At 62.1% G+C, this 22,340-nt stretch overlaps 1 protein-coding gene across 10 annotated transcripts; it reads left to right on the top strand.

Moving 5' to 3' along the window:
* Positions 1–581: 581 nt before the first annotated feature.
* DAZAP1 (DAZ associated protein 1) lies at positions 582–22,325 on the top strand. 10 transcript variants are annotated; one of them, XM_039839089.1, is made up of 13 exons: positions 1,152–1,343; positions 7,792–7,832; positions 8,418–8,584; positions 8,871–8,936; positions 10,526–10,636; positions 11,760–11,808; positions 14,764–14,846; positions 17,239–17,392; positions 18,307–18,336; positions 18,417–18,557; positions 19,372–19,548; positions 20,426–20,515; positions 21,399–21,536. In XM_039839089.1, the coding sequence occupies exons 1-12, from the start codon at positions 1,315–1,317 to the stop codon at positions 20,503–20,505; spliced, it is 1,128 nt and encodes a 375-aa protein (XP_039695023.1). In that variant the 5' UTR covers positions 1,152–1,314; the 3' UTR covers positions 20,506–20,515; positions 21,399–21,536. The 10 variants fall into 10 exon arrangements, with proteins under 10 accessions (XP_039695020.1, XP_039695025.1, XP_039695023.1 ...); XM_039839085.1 differs by lacking the exon at positions 1,152–1,343 and adding an exon at positions 4,555–5,915; XM_039839086.1 differs by lacking the exons at positions 1,152–1,343; positions 20,426–20,515 and adding an exon at positions 582–610 and having other exon boundaries at positions 21,399–22,325.
* The last annotated feature ends 15 nt before the right edge of the window (positions 22,326–22,340 follow it).

The raw sequence follows: 22,340 nt of genomic DNA, 5'->3' as shown, positions 1-22,340 counted from the left end.
AATCCCATGCGAAAAACTCGTTTCTATTTCACCAAGTTCATTTTTTAAATTAGGAAAATTCCAAAAATGGACGATTGAGAGAGACGACCATGAGCCCTCACCTAGTCCTCCTCCCTTCGCTTTCTCTTTGCTGGGCCCGGGCCGGTGACAGTTCACCGGAGGTCGGGGGTCACACAAAGGCTTCTGCTGTTCCCATTGAAGTGAATTTGGCCAGTGTCGCCCACACTTGCCAATCGGCAGCAGAGGCCTTTAAACCGCAAAGTACTGACCTGCTCGAGTTAATGATTCATCATGTAATGCTCCAAGCATGTAAAAAATGTCACGTGATGGACTGAAAGTTTCTCATCTGTTTGAAGCCCGGTTGGGCTCAGGCGGCCGTCCACCAGAGAACTTAAAAGTGTTCCATGTATTTAATGGGCTGCCAGCCCTGCGACTGTAGGGGACGGTTGGGCAGAATCACCCCGAATGAGACCCACTAATGTGACCAATCGGGAGCAGGAGCAACGCTTGGCATATAGCAGGGGCTCATAATGTTTTCAGAATCACTGAGTTATCAGCCAACTCTTGGATCTGATTACAATTCCTCCCCTGAGTCAATGACTTTGGGCAGGTGACTGAGCCTCTCTGACCTCGGTATCTTCTGCGAGATGGGGACAGCGGGAGCGGCCAGAGCGCAGGAGCTCTCTGGCTGCCGTGGCGTCGTCGGCGTGCGTGGCCCGGTGGGGTGCAGCGGGGCCTCTGGCCACAGCGGACGCCGCGCGCCTCTACTACTTCCCACTCGCGATGGAACAAGGAAGCCGCAACGGCGCGTGCGCACCGCAGAGCCCGGCTCGGAGCGCCGCCGCGCACGCGCACGCGCGCACACGCGCGCACGCACGCACGCACGCGGCTCGGTCCGCGCGCCCCCTCCGAGGGGCGGAACCGACGCCTGGGCGCGGGACTCCACTTCCCAGCGTGCCTAGCGGCGAATCGGGCCGCCGCCGAGGCGGAAGCCCGACCCGTGGCGGCCGAGCTGCGGCGGCGCGGAGCCCACCGCACGCACGCACGGAGGCACGCATGGAGGCACGCACGCGCGTCACCCCTGGCCCCGCCCCCGGAGGCCCCGTGCGGGAGCGCGCCCCGGCGTGCGCAGGGCGGCGGCGCGGGCGCGGGGGCGCGCGGTGACCGTTGGCGCTGAGGGGAGGAGGCAGCGCGGCCGCCGCCGTTGCGCAGATCCGGGCCGCGGCTGTGGGGAGGGCGCCGGGGCCAGTGACCTTCCGGAGGCGGGAGCGAGCCAGGGGGCCCGGGACTCCGAGCGCCGCCGCCGCCGCCGCCATGAACAACTCGGGCGCCGACGAGATCGGGTGAGGACGCGCCGGGCCGCGCCGCCGTCTTGGCCGGCCCCCGCCCAGACGCCGCCCGGCCCGTCAAGGTCACGCCGCGGGACCGCAGCCCGTGCTCCCGCCGCTTCCTGGCCGCGGGGAGGACCTCTGGCGGGACCCTGGGGGTCCTCCGCGTTTCCTGGCCGGGGGCACCCCGAAAGGGAGCCCAGGGGACCCGGAGGGGACGCGCCGCCGCCGCGCCCGAGTTTCCCGCTGGAGGGACCCCGAACAGAAGCCTGGGGTTCCGGGGGGTCTTCGCCGCGCTCGAGTTTCCTTCCGGGGCCCCCGGAGCGGGAACTCGGAGGGTCTGGGGCGCCCTGTCCACCCCCCACGCTTGGGTTTCTCGCGGGGAGACCCCCCGAATGGGAGCTCGGGGGTCCTGGGCGCCCTGTCTGTCCCCGTGCCTAGGTTTCCCGCAAGGGCGGTCCCGAACGAGACCCTGGAGGGTCTGGCGCGCCCCGCGGTCCCCGTGCCTGTGTTTCTCCTGGAGGACCGGGAACGGGAACCCGGAGGGTTCCGCGGCGCCCCCAGTCCGCGCACAAACTTGGCGGGTCGGCGCACGTGGCGGGCCCGGCGCGGGGGTTCCGGTTCTGCGGACCCCCAACTTTTTCCACCCGGGACTCCGGGCGGCGTCGCCCCCTTTCCCCTCTATCCCCCACCCCCACCCCAAAGTGCTCAGAAGGGAGGGTCGCAAACACAGCCGTCGGGCCAAGGGCGGGGGGGGGCGCGGGGGACCCGCTCGGCGGACCCCGCCGCGTCCACCATCTCAGCGCGCCCGAGTCTGCAAACTGTTTTTCCGTCGATGGAGCCCCTTCCCGCCCAGCCGCCACCTAACCCCCCCAAGGGTGTCTTTAAAATAAAGAAAAAGGGCAACTGGGCCGCGCGGGCGGAAAGCCTGGCTTCCGAGGTCTTTCTCCTTGGCGGGGCTGGGAGAGGAGGTTTGTTATAGCCGAGTTTCCCCTTTAATTATAGCCTCGCCCGATGGAGAAGGAGCGAGATCTGAGAAGCGATCCCGAAGGAGCTAGAAAAGGCAGCTCTGCCCTGGCGGAGGGCTTTGCTCTAGATTTCCTTGCGGAGAAGGCTCTTCCAGCGCCAGCGTGGTTTCACAGTGAAAGTCGCTGAAGAAAATGGCAAAACAGTCCCGGCTGCGTTTCCGTGGCCTTGCGTCCATTTCCCGGTGCCCTTAGCTTTGAGCAGAGGTGGTGTTTAGCAAGTAATTGATTTGGCGACTCATTGTTTGCTTGTGGGAGGCTGGCCTCCCTGGGTCCCCATCTGGCTCCAGTCACAATTACACGTGTGGATGTAAAATGCAGTTTGCGGGCTCCCCTCCCCAAAACCCCACGCCATTTAGAGGACCAGGAGGAAAGCGGGTAGCTCCCAGTGGATTTGTTTCGTGACCCGTGGCCAGGCACTAGAAGACCACGTTCTGTGATCGGTCAGTGAAAAGTTGCAGCACCTCTGACTGGGAACGGAGCGGGTGGGGGGCAGCGTCTGGCGGAGGTCGCGGGCTTCCTGCACCGCACGCACGTCTTTGTAGAGCGCGGCCTGCTGCGGCCGGGAGGCAGAGTCTTCGGGCCTGAGCTGCCTTCTCTTCTCTGCGAGAGAGCAGAGACGAAGGCTGGACGGAAGGGAGATCCCGCGAGGCCTGCCCCTCAGGTATGCCCAGGAGGAGATGGCCAGAGGGGGTGCCTGGCATTTCAGCTTGTGCCTACTTTTGGATCCCAGCCAGGATCCGAGCTGGGTTCTGGAGGGTCCAGACCTGCGGGCAGTGTGGGGAGGCTGCAGAGTGATCAGCAGGACCAGGAGCGGGACTGGGGCCCCTGCCTGGCTGTGGTCCCCTCCCACCCTGGCCTGAGTTTTGAAGTTGTGGATCACAGGTGTCACCGAAGCCTTTTATGGCTTTTTCAAGTAAAAATCTGTTGCCAGAAAGCGTTGGCAGGTTTCTGTCTCACGTGGGAACTTTGTGTGCGTTGAATTGGCCCTGGAGTCCGGTCCACTTTGACCTCCTTGCCTGGGCAGCCTGGGCGGGCTCCCTGACAGCCCAGCCTGCAGTTTCCGGTGGGGATACAGTTGCAACTCCGGAGAGTTACCACGTGGGAGGCGTGTTGCGCTCAGATCCCGGAGATGGCAGACGCTATCAGGGAGTGGCACGTGCCCTCACCTCCAACCTCCTCTCCTTTGGTCTCGGTCACCCTTCCCGAGTGGCCGGGGTGGGGGAGTGCTTGACAGGTGGGAGGGGCCTGTCTCCTTTGCCTGCCCCGGTCTGTCTTCTGGGTTCGAGTCTTTGAAGGAAGAGCTTCCTGGGCCTTGACCGCACCTGGGCGGGCTTGGAAACGAGTGTGCGGGCTGATGGGAGAATGGGAGCGGGAGGGGGCCACCGGCTGCAGCTGGGCACAGTCAGCTAGAGTGGAGTGAGGACAGAGGGACTGCAGGAGCAGTGGGTGTCCCGTGTGGTCACGTGTGGCCATTTGTAGCTGCCGTACAGACGAGCTGATGTCCCGCCTTCTGAGGCAGGCCCAGCAGCGACAGGCACGCACCTCACTGGGGTGTCTGCTGAGCAGACGGGGCCGACTTCTTCCTTTGCCATGACCTTGGGAAATCAACTGGGAGAAAGGTCCCTTGATTGACATTGTGTGCCGGGGGCTGTGGGGGGTTCCCCCGCGGGCGCATACCATCTTGGTGCTTTGTTCCACCGCCTCTGGGGCAGACGCCCAGTGTCACAGACCTGGAGAGAAGCGAGGAAGAGTTCGTCTGCCCCTTGTAGTTTCATTTGCATCCCGGGGACTGGCGAGATGGGGACACCTGCACTTCATCGGAGGAGAGTCCCAGGGAGAGGAAGGACTTGGAGGCGGGCCGTGAGCAGCGTTTGGGCTGCTCTGAGGAAAGACGCAGGTGCTCACAGGTGCTCAGCCAGAGGGCTGCGGCTGGATGACCTCAGGGGCCTGCAGTCCCGGTGCCGGCCGCGTGACGCCCAATGGGGCGGAGGCCCCTGCAGCACGTGGAGCAGGCCTGAGGCGGAGCGCTCAGGGCCTGCCTGGTCTTTCTGGAAGGGGTTGTTGGAGAGGCTCTGGAGGACACCCCGAGCTGAGCTCCGGCTGGGCCTGAGCAGGAGGATGGGGACTCGTCAGTTAGTGCCTGTTTGCGCTGAGCCCCAACGCTATGGGAGGTGGGAGGGGTCGTCATTGTCTGGTTTGCCTCATGGGCCCTGATTTGTGGAAGGCATCGGGCTCCTCTGGCAGAGGTGGGTGGAGGGACCCTCGCAGTCCTCAGCAGAGTGGGTCTTGGGCTTTTCCCGTGTGTCATGCGGCCCCACAGTCGTCTGGGAGGGGGAGATCTTCCCCAGGTGGCAGGAGGAAAGCCTGGGGTGAGGACTGTGGCCTCCATGCTCCTCCCACGGCCACCTCTCTCCCTGCGGGAAACGAGGACAGCGTTGGGAGACCAGGTCCCAGCGCGTCCCCACTGCGGACCAGCAAAGCAAGGTGCACACGTGGGCTCTGGGCTGGGTGTGCCCGCAGAAGAAAGGGCCATTTGCTCAGCACCCGCGGCTGGCCCAGCCCTCTGCCTCTGCCCTGCTGCTGCCCTCGGGTGGCCTCCGCTGAAACCCGACGTCGTGGCGAGGACGCCACGCAGTTGCCCTGCCCCACGCAGCGGAGCGGGCGGTCACCCGGGAGCGGGTTTTGGTTTCAGCAGACAGGACGGGGAACTGTTAACCGGAGCCTGGTGCCCGGTCGCTTCTGCAGAGCCCACTCCAGGAGAAAGGCCCTGGGGGCCAGCGTGCTGATCACAGACAACCTCTCTCAGGTCCCCCAGCTGCTGGCACTGCCTGTTTTCCACTTAGGAACCTGACCGTGGGTCACCTGGGAGGGCCCGCCAGAGCCAGGAGGTCCCTGTGTGTGTTTGTGGGGTGCATGGTCTATGGGGTCCTGCCGTCCAGCTTCAGCTGGCTCATGGCACCCTTCCCTTCTGAGCAGGGGAGGGCTCGCGGGGGCTGGCGTACTTGGCTGGGCCCTTCCTCTGCCCAGACCTGTGCGTCCACGCCTGGCAGCAAGGAGCCCGTCTGGCCGGCGTGGGGGAGCATTAAGTCTCTGGGGCGCCGGGGCACCTGTGTCTCACCCTGGTGAGGTTGGCACAGGGCCCTTCTGGTTTTATTGCTTACAAAACCTGAGGCCCGAGAGGTTGGGGCTTTGAGAGGCACCGGCCACCATGAATCAGTGTGGCCTCTTGGGACTTTCTGGAACCTTCTGTGTGCAGACCAGGAGCATGTGCCCTCCAAGCAGGAGGGATGGAAGTGGCACTCGCGGGCCGCAGCAGGGTCTCGCTCCGCGCTGACCGGTGGCCGCTTCAGAGGCACGTCTCCCGTGCGTCTCAGGTGTCCTACGTGGCGAGACTGTTGTCCTGGAACAAACATAGTCATGGAATGTCCTCAGTGATGACAACGTCATCACTTACCGTCTTCCAGAACCCCAGACTCGGGGCAGTTACGGAACAGTGTCGGAGGTCCCCGTGCTCGTTACCCGGCCGGACTCAGCAGCCACTAACATCTTGCCCGGCGAAGTGCGTGTCTTTCTCAAAGCACTGGCAAGGAGCCGGTGCCCACTGCCCCTGCGTGGGCGTGGGCGTGGGCGTGTCCCACTCTCTAAGACGCACTCTCGCGTGCGAACACGGCACGGTGCGAATCGATGCCTCGTTTTGCTCTGTCACGTGTGCGGGTGGTGGCATTTCTAGTCTTTTCCCCTGAGGGCCTCATTTTGAAATTGAAATGAAAGCCGGAACCGGGACTGGCCAGTGGGGGCGGTGGGGGCGGTTGGGGTGCTCGCAGGGGCGCCAGATTCTTACCTTGCCATTCGGCCGCACGCAGTGCTCAGTTGAGGCTGCGCTTCTCTAAGCGGGCTGAGTTTGGTTTGGGTTTGGTTTTGAGAACGCTCGAGTCTCTTTTCTGCACGGAGTTGCTTTTTTACAGCAAAGCTTTGTCATTCTCGTGCGGAAGGGCTGGGCCAATGGGCAGCTCCTCCGCAGTGCCAGCCAGCCTCGGCCCTTGTCACCAGAGGCCCTGAGTCACAGCTTGCTCTGGGCCTCGCCTGACCGCCCTTGGGGGATGGAGCCCAGCTGGCGGCCCAAGCCTCGATTGCTGGGAGGGAGGAAGCCTGCGGGGGAGCCTCGGTCGGCATGTCCCCTGCAGCCCATGCTCACAGAGCTCCCGTCGGAGGTGCGGGAAGCACAACGATGGCCAGACGCATCCTGGGTCCCCTTCCAGCCTCTCAGCCAGGGCGGGTGGCAGCCCGTTGGTTGGCATTTTGAGGATGGCAGTGAGTACCTGTCTGGTGGCAGGAAGTGTCCCTCACGCACTGAATCTGGATTGCCCCTGCTTAGAGGACAGGCAGGTCGCACTGAGCCCCTGACAAGCATGCTGTCGCAGGCATTTTGCCAGCGGCCAGCACGCTGAGGCTGCAGTCCCTGGCTGGAGCAGAGGTGATGTGTGCGCCTGCTGCCTTGCGGGGAATCTGCCCTCAGCCGGAGGGTGGGATGCCCTGTCTGGCCGTTCTCTTGGATTCTCAGGAAGCAGCAGTGCGCTCAGCCTTGAGAGTCCCTGCGTCTCAGCCCCTGGACCCAGCTCCCGGGGTGACAGTGTTCGTGCCCCTTTTACTGTATAGGGCAGACAGGTCAGAGAGCTGCTGCCACTGAAGCCCGCCTCCTGCGTCCTCTGTCAGGCCTGCCTCCAGTCCCTCGGGGGCTGGGATGATGGGTGGGGTGCTGGGAGTGACACAGGAACGCCCAGCCTAAGGCGGAGTGAGAGGTGGGGAAGGCAGGCACTGCCCACCTGGCCCCACCGGCGGAGGGCCCCGTGGTCCTGGGCCTGCCCGAGGGCTGTGCAGACGGCAGGCAGGCAGGCTGCAGGGGTGGAGTTCCTCCCGAAAGTTCTAGTGTGTCTGCCCAAAAGGCCAGCCCAGGCCGCCTGAGAGTGGGGGTGTGGGCTGGAGCCCCGGCGTTGCGTCCGGAGCTCCAGGGGCCTTCGCAGTGACTGGGTCCTAGCTCGTGACCACGTGGCAGCTGAGGTTTTGCCCTGCAGTCTCTGCCCCTGCGGGCATTCTGCTTTGTCACATGTGACCTCAGACCTTGACTGTAGGCGGGACCCACTCTGCAGGCACAGGCCGTGGCCTGTTTCGCGGGGCGCGCCCTCCTGTTGTGATGGTGGTCTGCATGCACGTGCCCTTCGCCAGAGTTACAGCACTCGCCCCCGCCACGTTGGCAAGTCTTGGAGTCATTTTTCTTGTCTGCAACCGGCGACGCCTGGCGATGGCTGTGACACTCGCCAGCATGTCTGCATGAACCCCTTCCGTGGCATGGATTACCGCCTTGGGGTGGCTCCGATGGACCTCATCTTTAAGGTGGGAACCACCTTGACCCTAAATGTTTTCTTGTTGAATTGCAGGAAGCTCTTCGTGGGCGGTCTTGACTGGAGCACCACCCAAGGTAGGTGTCGCAGCCGCGTGCCAGGGGCTGCAGGTGGCCCCAACCTTGGCCTTCAAGTTATGTGAATTTGTTTTTTGCCACTACCTCGGGTTTCTTTGATTTTCGATTGATTTATTGTCTTGATTTTTGGGGAGGGGGACATTTGATTGGGTGTTGGCTAGGGGCAGAGGGGACTCAACATTGGCATTGAAGCGGTTAATTTTGTCCTGATGTTTCACAGCCGTTAGGGAAGAAGTTATACGGTAGGTCCCTAGCTCAAGGCCGAGGTAGGTCACCGAGGCAGGACCACTGACATGCAGAGCGTGGAGGTGGGGCGTGGCCGGGCGGCAGGAGGAAGCTGGTCGGCCAGACAGCCTAGGGTGCTGTGGCCCGCGTTCCCTCGTGCTCCCCTGTCCTGGGCGCCTTTGCCACAGCCTCGCTAGTCTGCAGGCAGACATCGCGTGTCCTTCCCCGTGTGTCTCCTGTCCCCTGCCAGTCAGTTTGCACATTCAGGGTAGGCTGCTGAGCCGGGAGACCGGCGTGCGCGCACGCCCTCTGCGACTGTTCACGCTCTGGTGTGTGTGCTTTGCCCCCGTCTCTGAGCAGAGACTCTCCGCAGCTACTTCTCCCAGTATGGAGAGGTCGTGGACTGCGTGATCATGAAAGATAAGACCACCAACCAGTCTCGAGGCTTCGGCTTTGTCAAATTTAAAGACCCCAACTGTGTGGGCACGGTGCTGGCCAGCAGACCGCACACACTGGATGGCCGAAACGTAAGTGCCCCCTCCAGCCGTGCTCCCCTGCTGTCCTCACTGGCCCTGGGAAGCTGCCGCCTCGGGTCTCGGTGGTGGTCCTGGTAAAGAATGTTTCCCCGGCCTCAATGCACTCGAAAGGATTAAGGCTCTGAGCTTAGACGGCCTGCGAGGGTGAACTGATGGGGGCGTGGGGGGGGCGGCGCGTGCCGTGCTCCTGCTCTGGGCCACCGCCTGCGGTCGCTGACCCTTGTTCCAGAGGAAATAGCCTTACAGTCACAACTGGCTCGTTTGAAACTTCCTGCAGATCGACCCAAAGCCATGCACACCTCGGGGGATGCAGCCGGAGCGGACGCGGCCGAAGGAAGGCTGGGTAAGGGGCCGGGCGGGGCAGCCTTTCGCGTCCCGCAGCCGCTTCAGAGGACGCGTGAGCCTTTAGTCTGCTGCTGCTCTCACGGCCAGTGAGGGCGACAGGGGCCCTTCTCCTTTGACACTTGAGCAGCCGAGGATCGTTCAGGTTTTTCCAGTGCTGTGAGTTTATTATCTTGTAGCCAGGGAGACGGTTCTTATTAGTCTACCTTAAAAACAATGGCAGCTCCCACGCAAGGCCGAAGCAGCTTCCCACTGCCCGCCCCCCTCCACCAGGTGGCTGGGCTGCCCTGTGCAGGCACACAGGTGACAGCTGAGTCCAAGGGCCTGGTTGTTCAGACAACATATTGGGCTGGTATGGGGACTCCCTGGGAGCCACGTGTGGCCCCTGTTACTGGGCCCCTGGGAGCAGATCTGTCTTCTGTCGCCCAGCACCCACACGTCCCCCTCCTCCCACTGACTCTCAGAGAAGACCATCCCCCAGGACGCCCCTGTCCTCGCAGAGTCCTACTGGATCGAGCGAGGCTGGAGCTGCTCCAACACCGGGCCCGGGCCCCGGCAGCCTCGACTAGTCAGCAGGGCTGGGGCCTGTGAACCTGCATTTCTAGCAGGACCCCCAGCTGCTGCTGGGGGCCAGGGCCTTGAACGCTTGGAACCGCCTCTGTTGCTGCTTCGTTCCGTTGGGAAAGGTTTTGTGTCGTGAACGATGGGACGGCTGGTGTGGCGGATGGCTGGGTGCCACCCGGCCGCTGCCACCATAACGGCCAGCTGCGCCCGAGCTCCGCTCTCAGCTTCTGGAGCTTCTCCGAGTCCCACTGCCCACGGACCCCGTGCCCCCTGCCAAGACGGCTGTGCGACGCCCAGTGTCACCCGTGTCCACACAGCCGTGCACGCGTCCTCGCGTCGTCTCGCAGGCGGCCTTCACGGTCTTTCAGGCTGGACTCCAGCAGGGTTCTGGTTCCGTTCCGTTCGATATTAACGTCCTGTTCTTGCACCAGCTTTAGTGAGACAGGCCTGTGCATATGCGGGGAGCCCTCACCACCCCTAGAGCGGTTGGGGTGACCGAACCTGTAGCAGGAAAAAGGGGTTCTGGGAGGGGGCTGCAGGGCCGGAGCTGAGGTTCCGGTCCACCCGACGAGGCCAGGCTGAGTGACCAGCTGGGGCAAGCGTTTCCCTCTGAAGTGTGAGGTTGTCCCTCAGACTGAAGGGGTCAGGGAAGGTGGAAGATGAGGCACTGTATGCTGTGGCTCGTCTGTGACTGGGACGTCCCAGCGTCATCATCAGTCACCAGCTAGAGAAGCAGCCTCAGCTCTGCTTTCGTCATGGTGGCCCCTCGTTGCGTCCTCCTTACTGTCCTGAAATCCTCAGTGTCACGGCACTGAGCCTTCGGGTCTGGAGCTGCTAGGGTTCTAGTGAGCGCCACCGCGGGCTGGGCCCGGTGTCCTGGCCTCAGGTCTCAGGGAGCCTAGTTTGGGTCCTCTGTGGACTCTGGACTTGCAGAGTGTTTGGCGGCTTCCCTGAGGCAAGGCGCACACCCGGGAGCACCCCAAGGGCTCCCCACCTGGACTAACCATCTTTTTCTTCTTGAAACAGCAGAAAGGACCCAGGAGCGATAACAGTAAATCAAATAAGATATTTGTCGGTGGAATCCCTCACAATTGTGGTGAGACAGAGCTCAGGGAGTACTTCAAGAAGTTCGGAGTGGTGAGTTCCTCCCGGCCAGCGGCCCCTGGCAGCCGCCGCTCTGCTCGGCCGGACGGGGCGGGAGTGGCTGAGCCGCGTGTCCACCGGGAGGTTCGGCCTGGCAGCTTTGCTCTTGGCCCGCACCCACCAGACCAGAATGAACCAGAGCCCCACCCTTCCCCTTCGTGGTCAGTTACCACCCAGGACAGTGGTCACGAAATTCAGCAGGCTGGAGTCGGAGAGGCCCTCCGGCTGCTTGTGACCAGCGAGGTGTAAGCACTGAGCAGTGTTAGGAATAAGCCGACCTGCTGTCCCTTTGTCGCAGGAGGGCATGTTCAGGACCAGGGCCACTCGCCCTGGCACCCAAAACAAGGTGCCCACGCTGGCGAGGCAGGCCTGGCCTGGCGGAGGAGTCCCAGAGCGGAGACCGTTCCCAGGTCCTTGTACCAGCAGCAGGGACCCCAGTGTCTGGAGGCCTTGGCCCTGCCCGTGCTCCCTCTGGCGGCTCTTCTGGCCTCTGGGACGCCGGGTGTCACACACGGTGTTTGGCCCTGCCCTGTCCCGTGTTTCCTCTGTGACACAGACCTCCTGAGAGTGCCGGTTTTCTGGAAGAGGATAAAATCCTTTAGAATCTCGTGGGGGTTGCAGTTAATCGGGTTCATACAGGGAATTGGTTCGCGTGGGGCCGTCGCGCGGGCACCCCAGGCTCCCGCCACTCACACGCCTCGTCAGCAGTGTGGCCCTGTGCGCGCGTGCTGCAGTGTGTGTGTCAGGTGGCACGTGTGTGTGCAGGGGCCTGGGTTCAGGAGTGCCAGGGCATACAGTGAGGGACACGCTCGGTGAGCAGGGGTGACGGGCCAGGAGGGCCAGGTCAGCAGGACAACGGGGACGCTCTGTGTCATTCCGTCCTGGCATCCGAGAATGAGAGGGAGCCCTGGGGGGCAAAAGGAGCGTTTGGCCTCCTGCTGGCCCTGTGCGTTGCGGACATGGCACCGGACGTGGCACCGGAGGGCCAGCCTTTCGCTTTGGGACTCGCCAGACTAGGCACACGCCAGCAGGCGACTGGCTCGCGAGTTTTGTCGGAGCCGGTGATGCTCGCGGCCGCTGTGGCATCCAGACTCTCAAACAGCCGTTTCTCTGGCAGGTCACAGAAGTGGTCATGATCTATGACGCGGAGAAGCAGAGGCCTCGAGGTAAAAGAGATGGAGTTTGTCCTTGACCTTCCCCCTCAGATGGCAAACTATCTCACAATTAGGTGGTGGTTGTATCGAGCATTGCCTCAGGAAAGGGTGATTTGGAGACAAATGATTAAAACGTAGGCTCTTCCTGTGCGGCCCCCAGCTTGTCTGTGCTTCCCAAGGTCAGACGTTACCGTCTTTTTTTTTGTTTTTGTTTTTTCTCCCCGGCTCATTCTTCTGCGGTTTTTACAACTTGACATGAATTTGAACATGGCTTCTGTTTTTCACTGTGCACTGGAAGACCTGTGGTCCTTTTGTCCCATGACCCTCCCCAGTCACAACTGTGTCCCACCCTCAGCTCACGCCCCGTGGTCCGCAGTCAGGTCAGTCCGCTCGCTCAGCTCAAAGTGGAGTTTCCTTTCCCGTCCCATGCTTTTTTCCTGTTTTTCTTTTTTTTTCCCCCCTCTCAGTCAGTGGGGCCGGCGGGAGGAGGGCGGGGCTGCCTCTGCGGTCCCCACCAGGGTCCCCCACGCTGCCCACCCCTGCACGTCTGGAGCTGGGACGGTGGGCGCCCGATTTCTGTGCCTTTTTTTTTTCCTTTTTCTGTGGCGGCCACCGCGCATCCCCGCCCATCCGTTGTGGTTCATCAGCCGCTTCGGGCCCAGTCCGGACTCGGCAGCCCCTGCCCCGCGGAGGCCCCGAGAGCGGGGCCGGCCGCCCGCCCGCCCGCAGCGTGCGCCCGCCGTGCTGGAGAATAGTTTGCCATTTGAACCTCCACCCTCCTACCCCCGGTTAAGTAACGTCTCCTCACTTCATGTCGGTTAAGCTGTTAAGTCTTAGTCTTAATCTTAACGTAGCCGTACATGCTTAGTGCCATACGTAAGTGTTTCGTAGTAAATACAGTAATGTTAAGTAAGCTGTTTTTCCTTTCTCTCTGTGAATTTTTGTGATTAACGATCTCTCTTTAGATTTCTCTTCTCCAGGTGCTAAATTATATCACACAGGTACAGGCCATCCCGCAGTCAGAGGAGGGAGCGGGCTTCGCTCCAGTGGGGTGTAAACGAAGTTTCAGTGTGTTTCTGTGCCGCTTCCTCAGTGCTGATGTCGCCTCTTGACACAGACGCGTCCCTAGACGCCCCGCCCCGGGCTCCTTAACCACGAGTCACCGCCTCTTGCGCCCTAATGGACTGTGTGAGCCCTGTGGTTTCAGACACTCCTGCACCCCGAGAAAACGTTACCTTGTAACATGCGTTCATCACCCGTGCCGTGTTCCACCGCTGCCTCCGGTCTTGTGAAGCCTCAGGATGTGGGGACCCCGAAGGGCAGCTCTTAGATTCCCTTTTCACGCCCCCGCCCCCCGCTCCCTGCCCCCGGCCTCCTGCTGTCTTTGCCCTGGGCCCGGGGCTTGGGGCACAGGCCGCACAGGCCGGTGGGAAGACTGCTTTGGACTTGGCCCTGGGGCCCGCATTCCCGTGTGGCGCACGCCATCCTCCGCTGTCGGGCTGTGCGGGTCTCCGTGAGTCCCCTGGAGTGCTAGGCAAGCAGAGGGGGGGAGCGACATCCAGAGCAGTGGCCGGTCAGCGGCTGTTGCAGGGCGCATGCCTACTTTACTTTACCGACAATTTCTCCTCTCGGAGGCCCCGCCCTCAGTTAGCTGAGTCAGGGTCCCTGCCCGTGTGCTGCGTGCGTCTGCTGGACAGCGAGCCCCGACTTCGGCCCACCCCGCCCGCCGCTGCCTGTGCTCACCTCGCCCCGTCCTCCCGCGCCCCCTCCTCTCCGGCTTCAGCCCCTCACCCTGCTCTCACGGTTCCATCTCTCTTCCCACGCCAGGCGTAGCTTCTGTGCCTGCGTGTGCAGGGAACACGGCCGAAGGCTCCCGAATCCCAGCCGCCCCTCCCTGCTAGTCTGTGCCCCGAGTTTCCGAGCTGCCTTTTCCCGTTTCCATCCTTTTTCCGCTGTGGTTTCGCCTACTGCCTTTCCACGGGGTCCGGGTATGGCTGCCCTGCCCGTCCAGCACGGGCGCGCCACGTGCCACCTGCCCCTGTGTCCCTCTCCCCCCGTGCCCTTCCTCTGGCCCATCTGTCGTCCTCCGGGGTCTCCTGGCAGCTGTCTGCCACGCGCGTCCTTTCGTGCTCACAGCAGACGGGCCCCGGGAGCCAGCGCACTGGACTGAGGACCAGACACGCCACGTTAGCCGGGCGGTCGCGCTCACCCAGACCAACCAAACTTCGTTTATACTGCCACTTCCTTGTGTTTGGGAAATGCTAAATTTTTTCTCCTTTAAAATTCTCTTTTCGATGACATGGTGCCTCTTGCTCTTGCTGCCGACAGCAGAGTTGGCCTGCTGGAACCCGCCGTGGCCTGTATCTTTGTGTATTTTATTACGTAGATACGTACAGATAGGTACCTGTGTACATGCGTATGTGACCTTGGCAGGACTCCTTGGGCTTACCCAACGGCGTTGGATAAGCCTAGCGAGGCACTAACTGCGGTAGAGACGTACGCTAACGCGCTAGGACAGTACATGGCTGCTGTCAGCACTGGCTGTGAGGCGAATTGCGAGCCGAGGGGGAGGACCCTGGGCTTCAGCGGAGCGGCACCCTCAGCGCCTGGGCAGAGCGCTCCACCCGCCCCCGCCCGCCCTGCTCTTCCAGAGAACATTCTGGCACCGGCGCGGCTCCCTGCCTCGTTTATGGCCCTCGCCGTTGTGCCGCCCGGGCTGCCACTCCCTAAGAGATGCCCCGGCTGTTCCAAAGTGTCCCCGCGGAACCCCGGCCCGCGCTGGGCACCGGGTGTCTGGCAGAGCCCTCCCCTCCCGGTCGCTCACCGGGCCGGCCCCGCCGCCGCCGCCGCCCTCACTCGCTTCGCTGAAGCCCCGGGTCGATCCCTCGGCCCGGCCCTAATACTGTCATCATCCTGTTTTGTGTCACAACACCCTGCTACCTTGATTCACTCTTCGTCGTTGGCTAGGTTTTGGATTTATTACTTTCGAGGACGAACAATCAGTGGACCAGGCTGTCAACATGCATTTTCACGACATCATGGGCAAAAAAGTGTGTAGTGGTAGTTTTATTTTACCTTCAGACCAAACCAAGTCTCAGGCAACTTAGGGATTTCACTGGAAACGACGACTCCTTCCCACAAAACAGCCGGGCGGGTGGCCCCTGTGTGGCTGGTCCTGCAGTGCAGGCGGCGGGCAGCGGGCGTTGGGCGGCGGGCCGGGCCGGGCCGGGCGGGCCTCCAGTGAAATCGCGGGTTGCCTCAGGCTTGGTTCCAGTGACCACTCCTTCAGATGTCTGTCCTGCATTCCCGATTGTTCCATCTGACCCATGCTGGGTGGCGAACCTTTGAGGAGAGGTTCCCCGTAAAACTGAAAGAAACGTAAACATCCTGAAGGATTGGTTGTTTTCAATTGGGTCACTTACTGTGAAACCCCGGTACCAACCACATGCTCTCAGTAGTACTTAACTCCATGCAGTCAAGTGACCTCTGGTTGTCCCATCTTCATACTGTGTTGCTGCCACGGAGGTGACTGTGAGAGAGCCGCCCCTAGCTCCTCGTTGTCCCGGACCCTTTGAGCTTTGGAGGAGTCACTGTGGACGAGGAGCTGGCAGGGACTCTGCAGCGTGGGATTTCTCACAGTTCGCAGAGCCTTGGGGGGCCACATTTTTGCAGGATGCCAGTCTGGGTCCTTGTGAAACCTGCCCGGCGCACCCTGGCGGTGCGTGCCACCCGCACCTCGTCTGGCTCAGCGCGCCCAGCCCTTCTGATTGAGACACGAGGGAGCGTGGCCCCAGGGCTGTCCCCGCGCCCAGCCAGCCACTGCCCTCCTCCCTGCAGGGGCTCAGGTTTGGGCGCAGACTAGATGAATTCCGTTTGAACTTAAGTAAGTGGGGGACACACGTGTCACTCACGTGCAGCGGAGCTTCTGGTTTAAAGGCGGTGTGCGGATTTCGAGCATGCCCGCCCGTGACGAGCCCGAGGTTACAGGGGCCCACGTTCGACAGTTGCCATCCCTGTGACGCTTAAATTTAGAAGCAGCATGGTCTCGCCAAGGGGCAGACGGGTCTGCTCGGTGCCCGGCTCTGCGTCCGCTCTGGGCTGCTCAGAGCGGGCACAGATAGCTTTCCACGCCTGCGGGAGCCTGGCTCCTGTCGCCCGATCTTCACTGGTCCCCGCTGGTTCTTCGTTGGGGATTTCTATCTAACAGGCTCAGGTCCCGCTTGTACTTAAAACTGGAGCGGAATGACGACATCACGTGCCCACAGAGAAAGGGTAAAGGAACTTTTTAAATTACAAGGCTTGCTCTGCTTTGTCAGCGGGAACCAGATCCCCTTAAGGAGAATGCGTGAAGCCTCACTGACTTGAGCTTTTTGAAACCGCCCCGTGGTCCCGCTGTCCCGTTGCCTTGGGCTGAGGGAGATTTTTTTTCCCCCCATCTGTGGGGCGTCAGGTAGGTGTGTGGGTGCTTGAGCCTCTGCCCCACTTCCCATTTGTTCTCTGCGAGGAAGGGGTTTTAAAGAGTTTTGGTCCTTGATGTTTAGGTCACCAGACTGAGACCCCAAAGGTGACTCCTGGCAGGTTCGCGGTCTCATTAAAATCTATAAAAAGAGAAAGTCAGGGTTTTTAGCTGCCGAGGTGGCCCTGGCATTGGGGCGCCTTTTTGTGGCCCCGCCCCCACAGCCCCTGCCCGTGGCCCGGCTGTGCCTCCTGCCAGGTCCAAAGAGGAAGTCCTGGGCCGCTGACCCAACACAGTATGAAGATTGCTTACTGGTTCAAATGTCCATTTTATTGCATGTTTGTTTACTTTTCGTTAGACGTAATGTAAGATTCTCTTTATCACATCCATTCCCTCTGACGTTATTTTGAGTTGAGATTCTCTAAGCGTTAGCCTGGGGAAGGTAAGTTTTTATCTTCCTTTAGACATTTTAAAGAAACCTAAGTAAACCAACCGTGTTTCTCAGGTATGAGCTGAAGGCGCAGGCAGGGTGGGCGGGCTCTGCAGGGGTTCCCTACACCCCCCCCCTGGGGTCCCTGGGCTCCCCGTGACGAGGACTGCGATTGTCGGAACGGCCCTGGTCTCTGCCCTGGGTTTACGAGGCCGTTGAAGGAGGACGCTGCTGCTTTCGCTCACCCGCGAGCCCCTTGTCACGCAGCCAGTGCTCAAGGGCTCCTGGCCCTCGGTCCCGGCTCTGCAGCGTGTAGGACTTAGCGTTTCACGGCCGCATCTGTTGTACCTGAGAAACATTTTTTAAATAAAGTAATTAAACTACAAAAGAAACTTTTTAAAGGAAAAAACTAGACTAAATAAGGTTTAGAGTTAAGTAATTTAGTTTTAAGTTGTAATAAGATGCTAAGTGTAGTCGTAAGCTACCTGAGGGTGTGTCTGAGGGGAAGGGGCCCGGGACCCCCGCGGCCCCCTGAACCAGAGCTTGGTTTGTCTAGGTGGAGGTTAAACGGGCCGAGCCCCGGGACAGCAAGAGCCAGGCGCCCGGACAGCCAGGGGCCAGCCAGTGGGGGAGCCGGGTCGTGCCCAGCGCCGCCAACGGCTGGGCAGGCCAGCCCCCGCCCACGTGGCAGCAAGGATACGGCCCACAAGGTAAGGCTGGCCAGTGGCACCCTCCTTCGGAGTTAGCGGGTGGGTGCCAGCTCCCTGGGTCCCGGGGCACCGCCTGGCCCATCTCAAGGGCGGTGAGGCCCTCGGTGTGCTTGGGGGCCGGCAGAGCTGCAGTGAGCGCCGAGACACCGTCACTGTCACCCCTGTCTCCGGCAGTGAGCACATGGCTGATAGCCCACAGGGAGGGTGGGCATATCCTTCCTGTCTGGAAGGGTGGGGTTTGGAGCCCCGCCTCTCCAGCGGGGGGCTGAGGGGGGTGCGCGCTGTGGGCTGATGCCAGGGGCCAGCAGGTCCTTTGCGGGGTGTGGGGGCAGGCTCAGGGCATCCCCACCAGATTCTACTGGAGAAACCCAGAAGAGCGGCCAGGTGGGCCTGCCGGGTCCCAGGCAGCTGTGCCCCCCAAGCCTGCAGAGCCCCCCGCACGGCCTTGAGGCTTTAGCCTGGTCTCTAGAGCTGTCTTTGTAAAACCTGCATTTTACTGCAGAATAAAACAGCATGGGAAAGCATTTACTGAGCCCAGCAGGTAAAGGACCCGTATTTGGCCTGCAGCCTGAGGTCCCGCGCGTTCACCTGAGTCCTGATCCGTGGGCGTCCCCTCTGTCCCTTCCGACAGTTACGTTCAAAAGCTGGGGCCATCAGATCTGAGGGCTTTTCTCGGGAGCTTTCCCTGCGGAAGGACAGGGACAGCAAGCCCTGTGCCGATACCTGGTGTTCTTGAGACATTACCGGGTCTGCTCTGGTGGTTCTGGGGCTGGGCCATCCTCTGTGTCCACCTGCGGGACTCCAGGCAGCCCTGCTGGCATGGCGACTGTGCTGTGGGGGCGGGAGGACGGGGCTCGGCCTCCCTCCCTGGTGTGGGGCTGACGCAGCACCAACCTCCTTGTTTTCCGGTTTAGGAATGTGGGTGCCGGCAGGACAGGCAATCGGTAAGGGAACGACGGGGCATCGCAGTGTGGCGGGCGGGTGGGCACGGTGCGCTCGGCCTCACCTGCGTCCTGTGTTCCAGGTGGCTACGGACCGCCCCCCGCGGGAAGAGGAGCCCCACCGCCGCCCCCACCGTTCACGTCCTACATCGTGTCCACCCCTCCCGGGGGCTTCCCCCCTCCACAGGGCTTCCCACAGGGCTACGGCGCCCCCCCGCAGTTCAGTGAGTTCCAGGCCCTAGGAGCTTCTGCCCGGCGCCACGCGAGGGCGGGGCGGGGTATTGTCGGGGTGCTGCCTGTCTCGGCCCCTCTGTCTGGAGCAGGAGGGCGGGCGGCCGTGTCTGCTGGCGTCGGGACCCGATGTCAGAGCTGAGGGGCTGAGGCCTTGGTTCACTTCCCTCTGTGCCCCGCTTCGTGGCGGGGGGTCTGGCTGCTGCCCACCCTATCGGGTGGGGCACTCTCCATCCCCCCTCCCCCCTCCCCTGCAAGACACGGCAGGGTGGGTCTCCCACAGTGAGGATGGCCTCCTCATTTGGCCCAGGATGGCCACATGTCATTCTCACAGCCTATATTCTGCTGTATGCCTGGGTCCGCGTTTGTCACTCTTGGGGCCATAGTGTGGACCAGCCACATTTGCAGGTTCAGTGGCCAGTAGCCTAGGACTCAGCAGTTCAGTTCTGTGGCCTGCCCCAGGGCCACGTGACGTGACCACTGGTGGCCTTACGCAGAAAAGGTGTCCGGCCCTGGCCTGGGTCACCTCGAGTTTGACTTCTGACAAGTTGGGAGGGGGTAGAAGCAGTGTCTGGAGCCCGGGGACCGCGCACGGTCGGCCACGGCCTTTGCTGGACGGTCGGCCTCTGTCGTAAAGAGCCTGAGTGGCGACTCGCACTGCTTAGACGACGAGCCAGCTTCCCACTGCCCCAGCCGTCCCCACTTGGCCCGTTGGTCCCTTGCTGGCGTCAGTCGTCAACTTGGGTAAGGCCTGTGGCAGCTCCCGGTGGCCGGGCTGTGGGCGAGGGTGCTGTCTGTCGTTTTCAGGTTTTGGCTACGGACCTCCACCTCCACCGCCAGACCAGTTCGCCCCCCCGGGGGTGCCCCCTCCACCTGCCACTCCGGGGGCAGCGCCTCTGGCCTTCCCGCCGCCCCCGTCGCAGGCCGCCCCGGACATGAGCAAGCCACCGACGGCGCAGCCGGACTTCCCCTACAGCCAGTACGGTGAGTGGCCGCGCTGCCCGCCATCCTCTCGCGGGCGGCTTCCCACCGGCCTTTCTGGCACTGGGGGGGTCCGTGCTGTGGGCGGGGGTTTGTTGGCGAGATCACGTGACCTAGTGTCGGGCAGGTGTCAGACAGGGTCTCGGTTGTTTGGGTTTTCGCCAGGATGTCAGTTGTAGGAAGGCGTGGTTTCAGTGGCTGGTGTCCCCCCGGCCTGTAGGTTTGGCACTCTGAGGCCAGGACTGGGCCCCCAGGAGGGTGGCGTGAGGGCTGTGGTCACCGGCGGGGCCTTGGGCACCTCCCGCAGGCCCGTCCATTGGGCGCCTCGGTTCTCGAAGCGCAGTGCGGGCAGCATGTCAGCAGGCATGGGTCCGGGGCAGGTACCGGCTTTGGCGTTGGCTTCGTGCTTCACTTGAGGGGCCGGTCGTGGGGTAGGTGCTTTTGAGCCGGGGTCAGCAAGGCGGTGGCCAGATGGGGGAGCTCGCGAGAGGACAGAGCACGGCCAGGGGCTCCCCGCGCTGGGGTCCCTCCGCTGCTGGCTGTGAGGGGCCCGGGTCCCTCGGGCTCCCGTGAGAGCTTCGCCTGCGTTTCCTGCTTCACGGCTCGGACAGCTCTGCCCGAGACAGCTTTGTCCGCACGGCGAGCCGCTCTGCCCTCGAATGTGGTCCCCGCTGGCTGATCACGTGCCCCGGCTCCCCGCGTCGCACTCCCGCTGCCCTGGGGCCTCGCAGGGCTGTGCTCGCCGAGCAGGCGGGTTCTCCGCTGCGCCTAAAGCGGGCGTGTTGGTGGCAGGCACGTGTGTGGGCCTGAGCGTGTTCCCTGTCTGTCCTGCTCTGCCAGGGCCGCCCTGGGGTAGTCACCCTGTCTCGTCTCTCGCCAGGCCTGGGTTCCTATTCTCAAGACCCGGCGGGCTTCGGGCCCATACTTTGTTTACACTCTTATGGTCAGGCTGAGCAGTGATGTGGCCTAGGTAGGTTGGCGCCTCCTCACCCACACCCACGGCCCCCACCCGCCGGCACCCACACAGTGGATGTGGCCTCCTCTGCCGTCCAGGGTGGGGGGACCCGCAGTGCCTTCTGGGACGGGCCCAGGAGCTCTGCCTGCTCAGGCCGGCTCCCGATTGGGAATCCAGGCCTTGCTCCAAAGCGTGCGGTCTGGGTGGACAGGGCGTGAGGACGGCCCTGTCCCCTTCGCAGAAGCACCTCTGCGCCCTTGGGGGTCAGCGGCAGGGTCAGGGGCCGTTCAGAGGAGGGAACCGCCCGCCCCAGCAGACTCTTCAGGTGTGGCTGACTCGGGTCCTTGAGGCCTCGCGCTTCATAGGCAGTTGCCACTGGTCCCCAGGCCACTCGGATAGTTTCATGGAAGCCACCAGCGTGGGTCGCCTCTGCAGGGAGGACTGTCTGGCATCTGGGGGGCGTCCTGGAGGGAGGCCAGGGCCAACCAGATGTCTCCTTCAGCCCTGAGAGCTGCGCCTGAGGTCGTCCTGCATTGCACCCAAGGGCAGATTTGCCAGGAGTCCACAGGCCACCGGCCAGGCCGGGCGATGTGTGTTCCCAAGTACAGAGGCCTCTCCTGCCAGCAGCTCTGCTGCTAGGGTCCCCGCTGAGTATGTGGGGACGGGCGGGGAACAGCTGGGAGCAGAGAGGACAGAGCGAGGGTCTGTGAGATCTTGAAGGAAGTCCCTTTCCTCTCGGTGCGGAGACAGGGTCCTGCCGGGGTTTCGGGGTGGGTTTCTGGGGCACAGATGCTTTTGGAGGTCTGGTGGCACCAGGCGTGCATGGGACCCCAGGTCCTGTCGGCAGTGGCTGGCACGGTCACTCCCCGTCCGCTCACCACGCTCCCCCACCCCACAGGTTATGGACAGGACTTGGCTGGCTTTGGCCAGGGCTTCTCAGACCCCAGCCAGCAGCCCCCCTCCTATGGGGGCCCCTCAGTGCCTGGCTCGGGGGGGCCCCCTGCCGGCGGAAGTGGCTTTGGACGCGGGCAGAACCACAACGTGCAAGGGTTCCACCCCTACCGACGCTAGCCGGCCAGAGCCACGCGAGCGGACGGCGGGACAGCGAGACCCCGGATTCGAAACTTGTGAACTCGTGACAATCACAAACTTGGCAGAAAAAAATCGAGATTCAACCTTGGGGGGAGGGGCGGGCACAAGGCTTTTGGAGGCGGCTGTGGGTGTCTGGACTGAAGTTTTTAAATATATTTCTTTCTCTAACCCATCAGCACAATAAAAAAAAAAGTCACTGGTTCAACAACAGGGTTAAAAAAATATGTCTTCAGCTTTAATTCAAAACTTCAGGTTTCTTTTTCTTCCTTTTTTTTTGAAATTATTTTCCTGAGCCTTTTGTTTTACCGTATATTGTAAACTTTTATGTTAAAGAAAAAATATACATTTACAAATTGTGAGATTTTTAAGAGAAATTTTCTACGATGTATACTGGCTTATTTTTTAATTTAAAACAGGGTTTCCGTCGGCACTGGTGGGAGTGAGGGGCCTTGTGGTCCCCGCACTCCCGGCTCTGAGGGTTGGGACTCGTCGGTCCAGAAACTCTGGAGCTCAAAGCAGCAGTCTACTGAGTGTGTTCGTTTTTGTTTATTCCTTGCTTTTGTCGACTGACCTGCCCGGCGGTGTCGCAGGTGTGCCGTGGGGGCCGCACCCCCGCGTGCGGCTGGCGTCCTGGTGAGGGGGCCGTGTCAGCCGACCGCGCGCGCGTCGCTTCAGGGCGTCCCCGCTGACCAGTCGGACGCTGGTTTGAATAAAGAAGTGCGTTTGGATTAGAGCCCAGTCGTGTCAT

The sequence above is a fragment of the Pteropus medius genome, unplaced genomic scaffold (genome assembly GCF_902729225.1).
Source record: "Pteropus medius unplaced genomic scaffold, Ma_sr-lr_union100, whole genome shotgun sequence".
Lineage (NCBI taxonomy): Eukaryota > Metazoa > Chordata > Mammalia > Chiroptera > Pteropodidae > Pteropus > Pteropus medius.
The sequence above is the reverse complement of the archived record's forward strand: the minus strand, read 5'-3'. Positions and strand labels throughout refer to the sequence as shown.